The sequence below is a fragment of the Triplophysa rosa genome, linkage group LG24, assembly GCF_024868665.1.
Source record: "Triplophysa rosa linkage group LG24, Trosa_1v2, whole genome shotgun sequence".
Taxonomy (NCBI): domain Eukaryota; kingdom Metazoa; phylum Chordata; class Actinopteri; order Cypriniformes; family Nemacheilidae; genus Triplophysa; species Triplophysa rosa.
Genome location: NC_079913.1, coordinates 3187827 through 3208245, shown reverse-complemented (window position 1 = coordinate 3208245; position 20419 = coordinate 3187827). Strand labels below are relative to the sequence as shown.

The 20419-nt window shown below is 39.8% G+C and overlaps 2 protein-coding genes across 5 annotated transcripts; both read right to left on the bottom strand.

Annotated features, from left to right (window-relative positions):
• Positions 1-154: 154 nt before the first annotated feature.
• On the bottom strand, positions 155-16447 carry atxn7l1 (ataxin 7-like 1). Of its 4 annotated transcripts, none has more exons than XM_057324492.1 (12): positions 16304-16447; positions 15829-15900; positions 13449-13553; positions 8185-8257; positions 6984-7167; positions 6459-6910; positions 5580-5662; positions 5234-5478; positions 4612-4792; positions 4357-4478; positions 2857-3487; positions 155-2770 (listed from the first exon to the last, which is right to left on the bottom strand). In XM_057324492.1, the coding sequence occupies exons 4-12, from the start codon at positions 8198-8200 to the stop codon at positions 2753-2755; spliced, it is 1932 nt and encodes a 643-aa protein (XP_057180475.1). In that variant the 5' UTR covers positions 8201-8257; positions 13449-13553; positions 15829-15900; positions 16304-16447; the 3' UTR covers positions 155-2752. The 4 variants fall into 4 exon arrangements, with proteins under 4 accessions (XP_057180475.1, XP_057180476.1, XP_057180474.1 ...); XM_057324493.1 differs by lacking the exon at positions 15829-15900 and adding an exon at positions 10024-10309; XM_057324491.1 differs by lacking the exon at positions 15829-15900.
• A 701-nt stretch (positions 16448-17148) lies between these two features.
• Positions 17149-20039, bottom strand: sypl1 (synaptophysin-like 1). Its single transcript, XM_057324387.1, has 5 exons — positions 19736-20039; positions 18828-18946; positions 18539-18743; positions 18224-18415; positions 17149-18018 (listed from the first exon to the last, which is right to left on the bottom strand). The coding sequence occupies exons 1-5, from the start codon at positions 19805-19807 to the stop codon at positions 17893-17895; spliced, it is 714 nt and encodes a 237-aa protein (XP_057180370.1). The 5' UTR covers positions 19808-20039; the 3' UTR covers positions 17149-17892.
• Positions 20040-20419: the final 380 nt, after the last annotated feature.

Below are 20419 nucleotides of genomic sequence, written 5' to 3'. Positions count from 1 at the left end.
CTCTTGACGGTCTAAATGTTGAATACTCGCATGTTAAAAGCTTCCCAACTCAAAACTTTAACACCTGAATCAACAGGTACATCCACCATTCCACCCGCATGATGCATTTCATAGAAACACCACATAAACGCTCATAAAACACGAACACAAGAAAGCAGGTAAGAAAAATGTATTTCTGTAACAGCTGAAATGCAAAATATCATCAAACCTGAAAATACACATCTATATCATTGAGAACGCACAGGCCAACGGGACACAGGCTGTATAAAGGACACGGATCCTGCTTTTAGGAATGAGATCATCGTCTAGTAACACCTTTTGACTTAGATTAAGTGACACTTTTTAAGAATCGTTCAGGTATAAAAAAGAAGGCCTTAATAATTACAAATTATATGGCTGGGTCGGATAAAAGAGGAGCTTGGATGTAAGGGGACACAGTCTCTTACACATCTGCTTATGACAAACTCTTTAACATCTGACATTCACTAATGGTTGAGAAACTGTATGCACACACATGTACTTACATACATCATTATATGTAATAAACTGCTCAAAGTACTGAATGTCCTCTAGCTTTAGGCAAGTAACTTATGGTATTTCAACTCCTTATAACATTTGCTTAGTGAACAAAACAAAGTGGAACAATACAAAATAAAACAAGACAAGGTGAATATCAGAAACAGTTAGAAATAATTAAACAACAGATGCCATCTCACCAAAATAAATTAAGATACATATAAAATAAAAATGTATAACAGAAAGCACATTCTTAAATGCTAAAGGATGCCTCAAGGTGAGATCATGATCAAATTATGACCATATTACAATCCGCATTTCTTAGATGGTGAACATTTTGGTTGGACTCGATTCTGAAAAAAGATATTATTCTATCAATAACTCTATTGAATAAAAGATCACGTATGTTTTTAATGATTGACATGCAGCGGGAAAGGGCGAAACATCCAAGCGGTCCTCATCAGGCACTTTCTTTCTGCGTGGACCTTGAGCAACGCACACATGAAACATTACAGCGCTTTAACTCCACATGGAAGCACTTGACTCTCGAGCGGTGATGTGGAAGGAACCGGGGAAGGTTTTCAGCTCTGACCTAAGAACGGTTTCACATTGGTAGCAAGGCAACATGGTAAAATCCGACATGTCTTTAGGGGTAAAAAGCTGTGGGAGCAAACAAACGCTGAGCGTCACTATGTGTGAATATTTCTCATCGCAGATTCATATATACATGACTTTCTTTAATAAAAGAATCTTTGAATCCTGAAATAATGACAAGAGTTCAACCTCTTTAAATATTAAGATTATCGCTCGAGATGAAAATGAAGACCTCCTCATAGATTAAACAGTATTTTATACTGTAAATGACTTCAGGATCGAATGGAAAACTGAAACTGCTAGTTTCAGTATATCTAGTGTCAAGTCTTAAACTTCAAGAAAGCAAAGAAACTATTTAAAGGTAAAGTGTGACATTTTTTTCTCTTCTTTTTAATGTAATTTCATCCGAGAAGGTCTTTATTTCAGTCTTTGAAACGCTGAGAGGTAAAATGACATCTTTAGAAGACAAAATTGGCAACTTTCTACAAAACTGTGCTGAATGCCAAAACTGGCTCAACTTGATCGCTCATCTAAACTGCACTTTAAAGGGACAGTTCACCTCCAAATAAATTGTTTCATCATTTATTCATCCTCGTGTCATTTCAAACCTGTATGAGCTTCTTTCTCCTGCAGAACACAAAAGAAGATATTCTGAAGAATGTTGGTAACCAAACTCAAAATATCTCCTTATGCGTTCTGAAAAATAAAGCAAGTTGTGCAGAATTAAAGGCTGAATAAATAACAACAGACATTATAGTTTTGGGTGAATTATCCCTTTAAAGCTGCGGGAACATCATTACAAAAAATGAAAAGTATAAATGGGACAAACACTAGAATGTCTAGAAAGAAAACATCTCCAGGCTGATAAGGATGTGTATGACTAAAGAAACTGCAAAATCCTCTGAGAGTTACTAACAATAAATAAAAAAACACAATTATAATAAAAGATATGTACACACATTTCCAACAATAGGGTCTCTATAATACTTTAAACGTTTTAAAATGGCAATACAAATGTACTTCTGCTCAACATAAGAAGCACTAATCAGGTCAGTTAGAAAATTAATAAAGCAACCATAAATTATAATACAAAAATTCATGACGGGTTAAGTTTCTTTACAGCTGGGGCGCGAGTCCTTTCGCAATCAGCAAGAAAACGAAACATCCAAAAACCTGAATTCGTCCAATTTAGAAAAATACAACTTGCCAAAAAGCGTTTGTAAAATATTCCCTTAGTTGAAAGTGTTTCTCCCGTTGTGTGGTTCATGAATTAAGTGCACTTGGTCGAGTTCATAGAGTTCTCTTCCATCCAGATTCCCCATTCAAATGAAAAGAAGATTCAACACTGTCCGCGTATCGCTAAATGTCTAAAACATTTGTTATGTGTTGGTTACGAAAAAAACTAAATCTGAATTTGTGTGAAACTGAAGTCTGTTATTTCTTTCGAAGGAAACGACGGGTCTATCTTGAGAGAATCGTTCTTGTAACGCTCACAGCCGAGCGGTTCGGTTCTGAATTGAAGCGTGTTAGGAAATAAAACTGAAGCATGGAGTGAAGAGAGGCAGCCGTGGGGATAAAGGCGGGACAGACACATCGCTGATCTACAGACCTCAAGAACCTCATGATTTCCAGTCTCACAGTATCAGTGAGGTACCTTGGGCTAAAAGAAAACAAACAGCTAGTTAAATCAAAGGCAAGACAGAATCAAAATGTTGTGATTTTAAATGGAACCAAAGAATACCGTACCTGTCTGGAGGGGGCGCTGTGAGGCAGGTCAGCGACCGACGACAACAGACCACTGTGGCTCTTCCTAAAGAGGGCGTCCAAAGCCGCCGATTTAGAGGTTTTGCTGGGTTTGTCGGAGCCGGCGCTGGATCCAGGCCCTTTCCGTTTCCTATCATCGGAAGAGCTGTACGACAGAGAACCTTGAGACGAGACGTTTCCGTGCGAGAACTCGGCACCGCCGTACCTGTCCTCCCTCGACCCCTGCGCTCCGGGTCGTGGTTTGGCCCGGACACCGAGTTCCGCCGCCCCATTACTGATGTGTGCCGTGTCCAGCTGCAGATCATAGCTGATGCCGCTCTTCCGGTCAGCCCCTGATTCTGAGTTAGGAGGTGGCCTGCGTCTTTTGGGCTCCCCCGAGACTTTTAACGGTTTGGCCGGTTTAGTCCGCTGTGGTTTGGGGCCGGGCTCCGGGTCCCTGATACAGAACACCCCAGCACCGTTCTGCGAGTAAGTGGTGGAGTAGGAGACCATGGAAACGCCGTCCACGGAGGTCGTGAGCGTGTGATTGGGGAGGAACGAGGAGTTGAGCGGAGACGCTTCGGTGGGGCAGGGGGAGGCGTTTGTCAGGCTCTCCACCATTAGGGGGACTTTCCTACGACAAACAGGATATGACATCATCAACCTGTGGTAGTAATCTTTGTGGCACGTTAACCTAAAAAGCACTTTACGGAGGCAAACACAAGGGTTTTGTTTATAAAAGTAATTTCAGCGCTAAACATTGCTGGATTTAGGCTTCATGATAACGTGGATCTAACGTATGATACGGAGTGAAATTAAATGTGTGTGAGGCATTAATATTTATAATAGTTTTCACACTTTCTGGAATCTGATTTGAGTTCACCAATTTGCCATCTGTGTCGCCACTCCCCCTTGTCTCCAGAATGTGCCTACAGGTGCGCACATTCTCCCGTCAAGTTTGTTTTAATAGATCACAACCTGGCGTACGCATGTTTACAGCCTCGTTTTGTGCGGATGCAACGTTTATAAATGAGACCCCTGACCATTATAGGATACACAAAAGGTCTGCTTTAAACTGTTTATATTGATCTAGTAAGAAGTTAAACTAATTTAATAAAAAAAATGAAACAAAAAAACGTCATGAACTATAGTGTTTACTATAGTAATTTTTAGTATTCTACAATATTTTATAGGTAAGTTTACTATAGTATAGTATAATTATCAAGGCATACTATAGTTTATTTACTATAGTAAATTAATTAACTCTAGTAAATAATGTAGTATACGGTTTTATTTACTATAGTAAGGTTCAAAAACACTTTAGTGTACCATAGTAAAAATTGTAGTAAAGTTTCTAGTACTATAGTATTTGTATAAACCAGTGGGACAAACTTGAAAACAAATGAGTGGAAAAAACAAATGAACTGCATGTACTCATTCACATATTTTCACTAAATAAAGTCATAACTGTAAGCGGACGTGTAAAAGTTGTGTTATATTCACCTCCACATGAGAGAGTTGACGTGTTTCTCCACCATGCAGTGAAGCGCGAGTCTCACCCGATCCCACCGGCGGTCGAACACATAGTGACCCCTCCCCATCAGACGACTGCTGAACGCACAACACTAACACACACGGACAGAAGAAAATCTGTTATTCTGATGAATGAGAATGAATGTTTCCTTTTAAAGTAATAATAAACATCTAAACTGTGTTTTAAGTGAATGTGTGATGTAATGTGACGGGAGGGACGCTCACGCTCATGGGTCTCGGGTGGTGCGGTGAATAATGGCACAGAGGTTTCTCAGACTCCTCAGGTGGGTCGGCCTCTCCCTCGTCGCTGGATAGTCGGGTGTCGCTCTTCTGCCAGCTGGGCGGAGCTTCAGGAGGAGGCGCAGGGGCGGAGCTAAGTGCCACAGCACCTCCACTACCAGACACTCTGGAGACCAAAGATACAAAATCAGAGAGGAGTTTGATAAAAGAAAGGCTTATTTCTTTAAAAATAATAATAATTTGAATAAAAATCAAAAGAAAAACTGCTAAGAGGTAATAATAAGGTAACAACAGTTATAAAAGTGTTTTTTCACTATTATTTACAACAGGATCTACATTTGTTAATAAGGTAAAATAAAAACAACTTTATCCTTTCTTGGTTAAAAAATGAATAAATACATAATAATAATATAAATCATTTAAAAAGTTCAAAAAAGCTTGATTTAAAAAAAAAAACAATACACAAACCAAACATGTCTGTATTTTTTTTAAACCTCAAAATACAAAGAATTTTGCATTGAAAAAATGAGAATGACATATTTTTATATTTTTTTTCTTTTGCTTCTATGAAGTTTAACACCAAGCATTCAAAATATGCCATCAGTACCTGTGTATGTGAGCACTGGCCAGCTTCAGTTTGAGAGTGGGCGTGGTCTTTCCATTAGGACAGCTTGCGGATAGGCTGGGTGCCGTGTCATGTGATTGTGTCACCTGCACTGATTGGCTGCTCGCCTGAACGTCCTTTTTTTGTACCACATCTTTCTCTTTCGCTCGCCCCTTGTGCTCGGCTAGAAGAATGTCAAAGTCTTTCTTCCGGCCCTGGACCGCTCGCCGATGGGTCAGAGAGTGAGTCTACACAGACAAACACATTGTTTACGTTACGCACAACACTGACCATAAAGTATGAAACAGATAAAATATAACGATACAAAATGAGTTTGATTCATACGAACCTTACAGGTTAATGATCGAGTGCACGGCCGCTTTGTCTCTGGGTCCACAACTCCACAGTGTTTATTAGGATCAAAGATTCTCCCTGTAAAACAATAACAGCACTTCATACTTGTCTTAAAAAAACATTAGTATTTGCTTATTTAGATATTTTAAAAAGCTACATTTTTACGACAGCAACTCATAAACATAAACGTTATATCTGTGATCCTTATAACAGATTCTTCTATTCCAAACAAAAGTGAACTACTGACCAACGCAACATTCTTTGTCGCATTTTTCAAATGGCATTATCATATACATTCTCAACAGGTTAAAAAATCCCAGAATGCACTGCAGTTGAGAGAGGAAAAAGTTGTCAAAACATTTTGAAGTATTAAAATCATTCGGTTATTGTAATCCATTGCGATATACAGATTTCAACAACTTTGATCCATTTTTTAACTCATATTGATTTTACGATAAGGATGTAGACAGCAAGGATTGGCATCTCTGAGAAACCGGAAGTTTTGAACAGAATCCAGCACAGCTCACTCTTCACGTCAATCTCTCTATAATAGCTGTGAGGCTAAGTGGTGTTTGTCAATGAGAGGATCTGGCAACCGAAAATTACAAAGCATAAATCAAACAGTCCAGAGTGACCAAAATCCACATAAACAACACGTCTGACCTCCACCGAAGAGCAGAATCAAGGCCGACGCTAAAGTTTTGACCAAACGCTCAAGGCTCCCGAACCATACAAACAACACCACCACCAAAAACCCCCGAGCAAGATCTTACACTTCTGAGAGAGACAAGTGGTATCTCAATTTTCTTTATTTTGATCTCCTCTCTTCTTTTGAAAGTAAATAACCATCACATAAAACGTCACATTAACCCACCTGACACTCTCCTGTGCCTCGCACCCTTGGCTCCATTCTGATGTTTCCTGTCTGGGGGAGAGGGAGGGGCTAACAGTCTCCTGTCTGATACGGACGGAGACGTGGAGGTCGGAGGTCTCCTCTCCTGCGAGGACGGAGAGGCGGCGGGTCGCTTCTCCATCGGTGAGCGCGAGGGGCTAGGCCGCTTGTCGTTCAGCGAGGGAGGCGTCGTCGAGCGAGGAGTCACGGGACCGCGACCGTTCAGAAGCTTTTCCTGGATCTTGTGAGACGCTGGTGATGCCAAGCAGGACTTGAGAGAAGCTGAAGAAGGCGAGGAAGACGAAGAACAGGACGAAGAGGAGGCGAGAGAAGAACCCGGGGTGGGAGACACGGAGTTGACCTTGATGTGCGCGCCCTCCGATCCGATGTTGAGGCACGGCATCTTTTCCAGACTCACCACAGGTAAGGACACACTGTGGACAGAAAAACAATTCATTTAGTAATGTCTAGAATGAATGAAACACAAGTATGTACCGATGTACCCACCAGGCTTTGGCTCGCGCTCCCTTGGGAGGATACACGGCCAGCGGTGCCTTGTTAAAGCGAGAGTGAGGATAGTCATGAGGGACCCGGAAGGGCAGCGCCTCCACTTCACTGTGACCCACCGACATCTTGGCCTTGACAGGAACCAGAGGGGCTCTGGAGCTACTGGGCGAGCCGTGTCTCCTCTCTACACATCATGAACCACAAACATGAGGATAGTGAACCAAACTCGCTCACGCAGAGTATTCAGTAACACAATACATCACGAGACATGAACGTGCATTGTATTGTTATTGCACACACTTCAAAATGACATGAACAATCCTTATTAAAAATCCTTAATAAAAGTACATTATTATCCAAATTGTTTCGATTTTTAGAATGCACGCTCACATAAACTGCACATTTTCCTTTTAACTGGTGTGAATTTACAATATTTTGTTTTGAACAAATGAATGAAAATGAGTACAATGAGTTTTCTTTTGCATTTAAATCTCTCTTTACAAAGTTATTTATTTCTATTAATAACATCTTTTATATTTAAACATTCAAAGTTTTTTATTCTTTGAAAAAAGGACAAGACGTAAGTTTTTTGCAATAAAATTCAATACCGTGACAATATAATGTACCATAATAAAAGTTCCTTCGCTTATTGTCACATGAAACTTTGATACCATCATTAAACGAATAATCGCGTTTAATCGCATCCAGAATAAAAGTTTGTGTTTACATAATATATGTCTGTGTGCTGTGCATATTCATTTTGTGTTTATAAAAACATACACATACATGCATGGATTTAGGAAAAATATAAAATATACAAATGAATAAACATTTATATAACATTTTAATTATTGGTAAAAATAAATCAATATATGTAAATATTTCCTAAATATGCGTCTATAAATATAAAAATTAATATGCACGGTACACAGACATATATTATGTAAACACAAACTTTTATTCTAGATGCGATTAATCACGATTAAATACCTTACATATTCATATCACTTATTTTATAGGATATTCATATAATAAATAAATATTTAGTAATATAATATTTATAATATAAAACAGCATAACAGAGGATTATCTTCATTGTTAGTTTCTTTTTCTACATTTTTGCTTTCACACCATATGGGTTTATCTGTCAAATACCCAGATATATTCTGAAAATGTTGTGGTCCGGTGATAATACACTTACGGTTCTTGCTATGCATGGCTCTGGGGTGGGTGGGGGGTTAGAGGCACTCACTGTTTAACTACTCCACAACTGCCTGCAAACACACAACAACAGCAACAACAACATAAATCAAACACGAAACATAAATACAACACACACTAGAATTCATCTAGCTCCAGTGGATGTAAACCAGATGACTTTATGAAAAAAACAACCTTGTTTATTTTCAGAGCGTGTAAGAATAATGCTCATTCGGGACGCTCTCGAACCTTCCTTGGCCTTCACATGTGCCTCGTCTGCCAGCGAAACTCGGCCAAGAGCCGCAACACCGTATGTTTCGGTCTCAATAGAGCTGTTTTGAACAAACTCGGACACAATGCACGGGGAACAAGAGGAACGCTGGCCCGCCGCCTCCAACCACCCGCAGCAGGTGTGTAAACAGGCCTGTAGGTGACTCCCTGCAGCTGGACTGAAGAAAGGCCAAAGTCCACCCTGTTAATCTGCTCAAGACAGGTGCTCTGAATATTATTTGTCTAATGTAATAAAGATTGAGCCTTTGAGATGATGTCAAGATTCCCAAAAAGTGGAGAAATGCACTGTGCTCATATGGGCGATGCAGGTTTGAAACGTTTTTTAAGACATTCACATTACCCACCACTTCTCTAGAATGCATCTGTTAAATTAAGAAAAACAGGGGTATGAATATCTTTGCATTGAAGAAGCCAGAATATCAGACTTGACCTAAAGTGACGAAAAATCTGTCATCATTTACTCACTATGACCATCTTTCTTCCGCAGAACACAAAAGAAGATATTTTGAAGAAAGCCGACAACCGAACAGCACTGGACCCCATTCACTTCTATTGTATGGACACAAAAAAGAACAATGCGAGTGAATGGGGTCCAGTTAACAACATTTTTCAAAATATCTTCTTTTGTGTTCTGCGGAAGAAAGAAAGTCAAGAGGTAATGATGACCGAATTTTTCTTTTTGGGTGAATTATCACTAACTCCGCAACCACCGTAAACACCCTAGCAACTACAAAAAAGGCCCTAGCAACCTTTCAGATTTCTCTAGTACAGTGGTTCTCAACAGGGGGGCCGGGGCCCACAGGGGGGCCCCAGCTGACTTCCAATGGGGCCTCAAGGTGACCATTATTTTAAAAATAGACACAATTAGCATTGAAATACATTAAAACATTTTTATAGTTAATCAACGTTTTTCCAGTTATTGCGTAGACATTTTGAGGTTTTGTGAGTGGAAGGGGGGCCTTTGAATATTGTTGAATACAATGGGGGCCTTGGAGTCAAAAAGGTTGAGAACCCCTGCTCCATAAACCAACATCACTCAACATTTTCCTGAACTCAATGTCAATTTTGTTCATTTTTACTATAGTGCATTCAACAACAAATTTTTAAGGCAGTAAATGTGTTCCTTGGGAATCAAACCTTCAACAGTTGAGCTGCACGAACAAAATGATTATAAGTCATTAGTCAACAATAACATTGATCCATTTACATTTAACACAACACACTTCATTGTCTAGCTTTAGATCTGATGACATCAAAGGCTAAAAAACACTCCAACTTCCTGTGCAGAAGTGTCAGTGTAAACCCGCATGTCTGCGTGTTGGGCCCATGTCTGCGTGTGATCTGTGATTCGTGTCTCCCCATCTGAAGGCCACAGGAAACCGCAGGCACATATCTGTGTTTACATCCGGCCTGCAACTTCAAGAAGACACCAACACCGAGACCTAATCCCTACAGTTACACACACACGGCAAACACAACACGTACACGCCTGCGCTCACGTGAGCCTGGTGAACAACGCACGCACACATCGGTTGGGAGCAGCACTCACCCGGCCTGTTTGCTTTGCGATGGTGGAACAGACGAGAAATGAAAGCGAAAGAGCGTCAAGAGAAACACACAAGAGAACAGCATGCCTCCTCAACGGTTAAAGGCATTCCAGCCTTTCTCTGCGCGTTTGAGTTGAATAGCTGCGAGTCGTTGACCCCTGCGATGAACTCCAGCAACCCGCAGCTGCGGCGTAGCTCTCCGCTCTCAGACGGGCGGCTTGAAGGAGGGGGCAACGGGGAAGAGCGGGATGAATGTGAAGAGAGCGGCAGCTCCTTCCTCAACGCTCCCTGTTGAGAAACCGAGCAAGGAGAGGGAGAGAGAGTGAGCGAGGACACGCTGAACAGCCTTCCGTCCCGCGAGCGCACGTGTTCTGGGCACAACACCAAAGACATGTGAGAGATGGCGTGGCGGTGAAAATGAAAGCAAGTGTGAAGAGGCGTCAGAGAAGAACCAGTGTGTGGCAGGAAGCTGCTCGAGGGACCGTTCAGTTTTAACATGGCATTTCAGCCCGGGGCACCAATTATTATTCTGTGTGTATGTTAAAGGGATCGTTGACCCCAAAATAAAAATGTCTAAAACCTCAATATGACTCTTTCTTCAGTGGAACACTGAAGATATTTTGAGAAATGGTTGTGTGTTCACACAATGGACGTCAATGGGGTTCAATGTGGTTTGATTGTCAACATCCTTCAAAGTATCTTTTTTTGTGTTCGGCATAAGAAAGAAACTCATACAGGTTTGAAATGACATGAGCGTAAATAAATGGTGAAAGAATTTTCATTTTTGGGTGAACTACCCTTTAAATCACAATTTCTGTGTTTAAAGGTGCCATAGTATGGAAAACTGTTTTTACCTAGGCAATAGGCATAGATGAATAATAAGAGGTCTGTACATGGAAATGACATATCATGAGCCTCAAACACTATTGTTTCCTCCTTCTTATGTAAATCTTGCGCATGCAAAAGACCACTGAAAAAGAGGCCACTCCCAACGTTACAGTCTTCTAGGCCAGCCGGACGTGCACAGCAGAATCATCGGAAGTTCTGCAGGTATCGTCTTCTTTAAACAAGCCGCGACGTTATGAAGTAAGGCGAGTAAAGGCGCGAGCTGCGCAGAGACACGTCTTCTTTATACAGAGAGAGCTGGGCAGTTATCAAGTCAGGCGTGTGTCATCTGTACAGTGCAAGCTTCTCAGTTATAAACTCATGCGCGTCTTCTTTATACAACGCGAGCTGCACAGTTATGCGTCTGATCTGTATCGTGTGAGTTTACATGCCCCTTTAGCCTTGTTTATATTTGTTTACGATGCAATTTGAAGCACAGGGCAGCAAGAGTCACGTGACGAAAGTGAAAGGGACCTGGGACAATATCAAGCAGCCTTCACTCAGCGTTTCGATACTGACTTAAGAAGCAGTTGGCAATTCCGACTATATTGCCATTAGAACCCCTGCCGCAAGCAGTAGGCAGTGATTTTATCCACTTCGTCAATTTCACGCCTGACAGACGCGATCTGTTTGCTGTGTGAGCTAGTGGCATGAGCCGCGCGCAACGAAACAACCAATCAGAGCAGAGCTCAACATTAATATTCACGACCCTTCCAAATAAGGTAATAACAGACTTTTTCATTCTAGGGACAAATCCTGGGGTTGTAAATGTACGTAAAACCATTTAAGGATCATTTTGGCACTTAATAAAGCCACATGCCTTCTATGTAGATATCAGAGAGCAATATAGCATATTGTTTCAATGAATTCTTTGGCTCCTTTAATTGCAAAACGAGTCCTTTATAGGAAGCAGCGCACTCAAAAAATGATTCATCATACTTTACATACTCTAATATTGTATCAAACCTACAAGATTTAAATAAGTGGATCACGAAACACATTTTTTGAAGCATATCCTTGCTGTTCTTTTTCATGGAATAGAAGTGAATGGGTCTTTCAAGCTCCCGAATGACCAAAAAACAACAAAACCACACAAAAAAACATCCAACATTTTTTATAAATGTTTAAATGGCCGATGGGTTTAATTTGAAACAAAATTGAATAAATGACAGAATTACATTTTTGAGTGGATGGTCCCTTTAAATTCCTTCCAAAGAAGCCTCATGATAGCAGAACAGCAAGCAATCGGGTACTACGGGGAGACAACCGGCTGCTAAATGCTCAGATGCTGTTAAAAGCAGACCGCTTTTGCCACCCACAACGGCCGGCTGTAATAGAAGGTTAGGCTGATGCTGTGGGCTACACTAAATGGTGTCATAACACGCCTAAGATGTAACACAGAGGCGTTCAAACGAGACATGTAAGCTGTAAGCAAACTGCCTTATTCGAGCATTTTTAAACATACAGAATACGACCACAAGCATGTACATACTTTTATCCTAGATGCAGACTTTTCAAGGAATAAGTGTTTGCTAAAGCAAGCATCACTATTGAGGTCGCTCAACCTTAAGGATTTAAAACAAAACTCTTAACATTACACTTAAGGTTTATAAGTAGTCCCATATATTTCTGTTGCAGACATATAAACTACACACAACAGAACAGCGAAAGATCTCAGCCAGCCATAACTAAAGAGGTTAACATCACTTTTTTGAATCGAGTCAGTACACAACCATCCACAACACACTTCAAAGACTAAAAGTGGTTCAGAAAACCATGTTTAACTGTTTAACCATGCAAAAAAATAAAAAATGTAGATTCCACATTCATGTAAACAATTTACCTGAATGTGACAATAATTCATTTAGAATATATGTAGTAGACATTGGCTGAACATTTCTGATTTCACATCTGGATGGAAATTATCTCTGACATTATCTGTTCAGAAATATTTGAAGAGTTCATTTCCAAACTCGGACAACTCAGTTAGACTGTGTTGATTAAGTAATAATAACTAAAAAAACTAACTATCACAGTAAAAACATGATAACATAATATAAAAACATGATTTCTGAATTTTTAGTTTTTAATGAGGGTTATCTGTTTTTGATAAACCCTGATAAACTTTTACTAAATACTGCTATATAACATTGGCAAGTGCATAAATAGTATTGTTAACATGTATTTATAAAGCAAAAAGGTTCTTGCTCCCGTCTAGCTGGTAAGAGTTAATGCCTTCCTTGTGATTGGTTGACCGGGGACCAATCAGTGACCAAGCATTATTCATATTATAAAATATCGATTTTTTGCTCAAACCAAAAAACAAGTAATGGCCATTCCAAATGACACAGGTTTCACGCCTTTTCAAATATAAACATCAGAAGCAGATTACATCCCAACCAAGCCTTCAGAATTACACTGAGATACAGACACTGACATCTTTGAGTGTCCTAATGTCAACCATCAAGATCCATTAAACGCTGAGTGCTGCTTTTCTGTAGCTGACGGGCTTCAACATAAACCAACAACAACACGTACTCACCGTAATAAGTCAGGACGTCCTGAAGCTTAGAGACTTTCCTGCAGACATCACACACGGCGGGTTTGTAATCCTCATGCGTCTGGAGGCGATCATACAAGAACATATCTACAGGAGAGCGAGAGAGCGAGAGAGAGCGAGAGAGAGCGAGAGAGAGCGAGAGAGAGCGAGAGAGAGAGAGAGAGAGAGAGAGAGAGAGAGAGAGAGAGAGAGCGAGAGAGAGCGAGAGAGAGCGAGAGAGAGAGAGAGAGAGAGAGAGAGAGAGAGAGAGAGAGAGAGAGAGAGAGAGAGAGAGAGAGCGAGAGAGAGCGAGAGAGAGCGAGAGAGAGAGAGAGAGAGAGAGAGAGTACACGTGAATAAGTGCAAGCTGTAATTACTTTGAGTTTCACATCATCGCTTTCAAACGCCTCTTTATATGATTCATCACAGGCTTTTATATCTGAAAACTGTTTTTCTTGTTTTCAAAAACACTGTTTGAAATCAAACTGAAGATTTTAAGAATTATTATTCTGCATATAAATACAGACATCTATTATTATTGTGATCATAATATAATAAACACTAAGATTGTACATTAAAATTTCATTCTGACATTGAGCCAAAACAAGGATTGAGCTTTAAAAACACGAATGAAAGAATGAGAACAATATTTTTTAGAAGGCAAATATAAAAGTTTGTGCCAACGAGACTCTTGCCAGAGAATCTGAGCGACTAAATCTCTCTCACGAATGAAGTTTAAACAACACCAGATCCATTTATAATCTCTGTTTTTAAAAACCTGACTCAATAAATGATAAACCAACTGTTCAAATGAGGGCTGGCAGCCAAGTAAAACACATGATCATCATGCATGAAATTTTAGATTTTAAAAAACTACTTTGCACTTTAAAAACACAGAATGAATCCACTGCTTTGAGTCATGCTTAAAACACGACTGACCGCTGTCTGATTCTTTCCCACAATCCTGACCAGGAACTGCCGTGTTACCGCTGTCATTCAAATGCAAGTTGACCTGTCAATCATTTGCATTGTGGTCACATGTCTAAAGCGCAGCAAAACACAGCGCTGGTCCAACCAAGAGCCGCTCTACTGGGAACGATGATGTAAGCCTTCAGAATAGATGAACACTCGTCCGGTTTGCTGATCTCTCTTCTAGCATTCATGCAGAATAAATATACTATTCTTTTTATACACACACACACATCTTATACACGCATATACTCACACGAGACAGTTCTGTGTGTTGTGATTGTTTAGAAACGTAAAGACTCATTTTTCAAGCTACCTTTGAAATTAAACACTCAGCATGCAGTCTACTATGATTTAAAAATAGTGTGTAAAACAGATCACATTATGCAACAAAATGTTTGCATATATCAGTGTTGACACATGACATGACACATTAAATAGGCAGCAAGTAGTTTCAACTGTTTCAACTACCGGCAGTCCGATTAAATCAAGAGCTACCATTAAAAACACATCTGATATTACTTCGATATTCATTTCCTCCCACGTAAAAATGCTGTTTCTCTTTACTATAGTAAACTGCAGTATGCTGTTATTCATACACTCTGTTAATGCATACGCTCTTTAAAAAAAGTGCTTCAAAAGGTTCTTCGATGCCATTTATAAAGAACCTTTAACATTTGAAGAACTTTTTTGTTTCGCAAAAGGTTCTTTGTGGCGAAAAAAGCTTCTTCAGATTATAAAAAAGTAAGATAGACATGGTTCTTTAAAGAACCTTTGTCTGAATGGTTCTTTGTGGAACCAAGAATGGTTCTTCTATGGCATCGCTGTGAAGCACCTTTATTTTTAAGAGAGTACTATAGATTTCTGTAGTATTAACTATAGTTAAAAACACTATGGTATCTAGACATTTTACTACAAAATACCATACCAATTACTATAGTATACTAGAGTAATTTATAATATGGCTGGAAAGAGAAAGTCATGGTCAAGTTGAGCGCATTGCATTATGGGATACAGCATTTCATAGACGAGAATAACTGATAAACTGTGGTTAACACTGTTGTATACTTTAATATTTACTATGACAAGTTTTACGTTATTTAAAATTATTACAGATTACCATATAATTACTATAGCATACTATAGGGGGATGGAAAGAGTGCACTGCATTGTGGGATACAGTATTTTGGTGCAGTTAAATAATCTGTTTGAAAAATGCGCAAAATTTAAACAAATGTAGTTGTATGCGTACGGAAATGTGCATATTGTGCACATGATTCATACTCGTGAAATAGTACGTGTAGTACGCGAGTATGCTATATTCAACACAACTTATAATTCAAGTCTTGAAAACGCAGTAATGTGTCAAAATAACAACATTCTCGTGAAGAAACGCCCACCAAAACACACTCACCTTCTTCTTCACAGAGTTTGATCACTTCTCTGCCCTTCAAGAGCTGCTTCCCAGGTGTATTGGAGAAAAAATCTAAAAATGAGTGCATATGCTCATATTTCACATCACAAACTGAAAGCAAACAGTTGCGGCCACTCGTAACTAGATGGCCTCCTCGCTCCAGCAATGCAACCACACACACACACACACACACACACACACACACACACACTGGATGTCTAAACTTGTACACTCTCACAGTCTCGGAATCCACTGACAGTGCATCGGTGTGAAAAGTACAGAAGAGCATTTCTGCACGTGCATCAGTCCTTCGGCATGCCACGCGAACGCACGCACGCGTGTTTACAGCACCTTCTGTTATTATTGCACACGCGCAGGACACACGCAGCTAGGGCTCAATCTCAGCTCCAAAACACTGACAACAAGTGCCACACTGACATGAAAGCTCAGTATAAAGGCGGTGTCGCGCACTTACCGCGTGCGTGGCGTGATTCGCGTGCGTGGATGGAGGCGGAGAGCGCGTTGCGTGTGAATTTATCCAGTGCGAGTGCTCGGCGATACAGTATCGCCATTGCTTCCTTCTTGTTGCCTTTGCCTTCGCAGTCAGCGAGATGAGCGAGCCAAACATATGACGTCAGCTTCGGCTACGTTCGGCTTCCGGAGACGTCAGGGCGCATGGCAGGCTGTTTACATTATGCGTATTGCATTTGTATTAGTTATTTTATTCCTCACATTTTGGATGTATGTGTTTATAATCAATCGTTTACATGTGATGAGTTATTGAAAATGTCATAAAAATTGAATTTGTTAGAATTGTTGTTTGAACAATGAACCAACAACTATTTTGTACAATGAAAATCAATGTAATAACAAAAATTGTATAATAAAAGCATATTTCGATTATTATCATACATCTTAATTACAAAAGTAACTAAATTTGGAATTACATAAAGTAGTTGTGTCATACAGCTTTCTGCCAATAGGTGGCGACACAGCACAAATAATTTACAAGACATAACGGCCCTTTATTCATTTTTCCTGTTCGTTTTAAAAACATCAGTTTGTTCATTTAACTTTCATCTATTCATCTATCATCTTTCAAGACCACAGAATAAACCGTCATCATAAACAGAGATATGATGACATAAGATCAGTGACTACACACAAAAGAATAAGGTTTTACACTTGTGAAACTCTTTTTAAAGCTCTCACAGGTACGGTCTCTTTCTTTACTGCTGTAAACCATCATACTGAGACATTTGCTGCATATAATGTTTTGTTTGTGCTCTTGACAAATGGTGAGCAGTGAAGTCACAGGATACACAGACAAACAAAAGCCGCATTATATCAGAGGGAAACACAGATTTATTTGCCTAAGAAATTATTCTTTTGCCCCAAAATACAAACTCAGGCGAGGAATATCAGTCTTGCAAACACTGTCCTTCACAGTTTTATTCACCAAAATATGAAACACTTTTAGTGCACGGATAACGATGTTTTACAGATAGCCTTAATAGGCAGAGGAATAACACTGAACAATGAAAATAAAAGTAAGATGAAGATAAACTTGAGGAACAATAAAAGTAAATACTCAAGCAAAAATCAGAAACGCTGTTGCTGTATAATACTGAATTAAATCACAGGAAAAAAACAACAAATACAAATGCATGAACACTGGAACATGTTGGCAATATGAAAAAAGATAAGAAATCATTTTCTTAAAAAGAAATTGAAACGCAAATACATTTAGAAAAAGAGCTAAAACATAATACGGTGACTGATAAAACTGATGTAATGATAAACTATGACAATCATAAAAACTCAAAAACATGAGGGTGAGGCACTTAAAAACAAAGACACGTTCTTCAAGTACACAGGAAACCCTCTCGTTTTAAAAAATCAAAGATATAAAAACATAAAAACAAAAGAGGAAAACGAAATTAACATTTGTTTACTGTTCTTACAAACCAACTGCATAAAGCTGAACCTTCATGTGCTGGATAGATGTGTTCGTCACAGGTGAGGTGGACATTTATTATTGTGGCGATGATTTGGGGACGGGGTTTAGGTAGGAGCCGGGCCCCGCCCTGCTGCCTGCCGGGCGTTGACCTTCTGAGAGTGCCAGCGTGACTCTTTATACACAAACCAGGCATTAACAAACCAAACGATTAGATTCAAGAAACCAAATACCTGTTAATGAAACACAAAAAAAATATGTAATTTATGATTTTATTCTAAAGAAACAAATGTTTGTTTTTATGATCCTTCATCATAATGTGTAACATAACAATAAGAAGGAAGTTTGAATACAGACTCCAGTGATCGCTATAAATGATTTTAATAACATTTGATTTGATTTGATTAAATCCCACCCCACATGTACACTGACTCTTACCACAGATATATTAAGTGAGCGCATGCTGGCATACTCAGTTACTTCACATGCACCAAGTCTCATCAGACAGAGGTGAAGAGTGGTGCGAATGCCGCTTGTGCTGGTGGCGTCCTTCACCATCTGCAGACCCCTCGCCCACGCCGACGAGCACACGAGCCACAGGAATGCAAACGCTGCCGTCATCACAAAATCCTGGCCACAGACGTACAGAAATGTCCTAAACTCACTTACAAAGAAATGTCCTACCTTGCACTTACAAAGCTTAATGTTCTCAGACCATGAGGTTCGAACCTCATCTTGTGGTTGCATACTCACAAACATCGGGCCAAAGTCAGAATCTCGGTAAACGTGCATGTAACCCAGATAAACCAACAGAGCCACCATGGAGTAGAGAAAGGCCAAGACGGCTACAGCCACAAAGAACTCGACAGAGGATGAAGAATCTCCCATCAGATGGGCTTCCGGAACTGTTTGGTTGCAAAGGGTCGTGCTGTTCCCCACCAGAAGTACCTGACTCAGCCTTTGCAGATAAATGCACGTGACGTCATTCACAAGACATCGTGAGGAAGATCCGTGAAATGAGATAACGTCAGCTGGAACTCACCTGAACGGATACGAGAAGTTGACCGGAAGTGTTTCAGTGCTGTTTCCATCACAGGAGATTGAAAGCACATTTCTGCCACTATATCCCCCACACGTCCCGAACGCTAAAACAGCAGCGAGCTGCAGAAACGCAAAACTTTATGAATAACACAAGACAAGCATGAACCCGAAGATGCAGCAGAAAGGTTCCCGTGATATCCGTGTTAGTTACGCACGTTATAAACTTTGAGTAAGCTCTTCTATCTCTCTCTCAATCGTCTGACATGCTGAGATCTGATATTGGTGTCAGTTTCAGCCTTTGATTTCCCTTCACGTTTAACCCATGAATGAAATAGCAACTTACTGTAAATCAAGACGTGCTGTTCAACCTCAAAACCAGATGTTGTGTTTCACTGCTGGACACATCCTGTTTGCCAACTCACTGACCAGAGTTTAAAAAAGACTAAAAGGGAAACTTTTATCGACCCCAATTCAAGAAAACCTTCATATATGTTTTATAGACAGCAACAGCTGAGATGGCAGATCACTTTGGGTGCCAATAACAAATTCCTCAGAGGAATAAAGCAGGGAGGGGTTCTTAGAAGAATGTTAGCTGTTGTACGATTTTCTTTAACATTTTTAAGACACTTTAAATAACTTTGAAATTCAACAAAACGGAATTGCTGACTGCAACCCAGTAAATCATTAGTGCGACAGTAATGCAGAACATCTGTTGCTCACGAAGGGCAAAAACCGCGAGTCAAGTTCAAATGAAAAGAAAGTTGTTATAATATGTACTTTTGCTGTATGCATGGGAATAACGCATTAGTGTTTACGCGTTTTGATCAGGCCTTTGCCCTTCTTGGGTTCAAACCCGAGGATTAAATAGGCAAAACAGATTTGGGGTTTGTTTCGTTGTTCTTGACTCACCCACTCCACGATTTTAACGAAACCCAGCGGCTCTTTAACCGGACTCAAATTCAGTCGAAATCCAGTCTGCATCTTTACTCAAATGTGCTCCAGGAAGAAAACCCACACGGATCTTGAATCTCCCCCGGTCAGGTTTCATGAAAAGCTGTAAGTTTGACAGAGTGACGTGGTTTTTGGTAAATGATGCTGCTGTCCCTCCTCCAAGAAGAAACAGGGTACAGTCAAGCCCCAGTGGAGAGACACTGTATCCCTTAAAAATGTGTGTTTGGTTTGTACTCGTTATTGTTATTTACAAATAATACGAGGCGTTAAGTAACAGATTTGATTTAAACGTATCCGATGAGCGATAGCTGCATACGTCATAGCACAAAGTGTTACAATGTTTCTTCTCTCAATATTTCAGTCATGTGATTCAGCTAAAGAGGAATTCTTTAAATTCTTGCTTTCTTAAAAGTTTCTCAAAGTGACCCATTAAGAAACCAGTCATAAAATGGACATAAATACGGACTCTTCTAGGACATTTTGGTTAGATTTATAAATCACATGACCACATGAGGCATTTAAACACCTCTTTGATATAAATACAGATCAAACTTTAATCAGAGTAATATTGCTTTTTTATTAACCTTTAAACACTAATGTTTCTTAACACAGAAACACTAATGTTCACTAGACACATGTTTA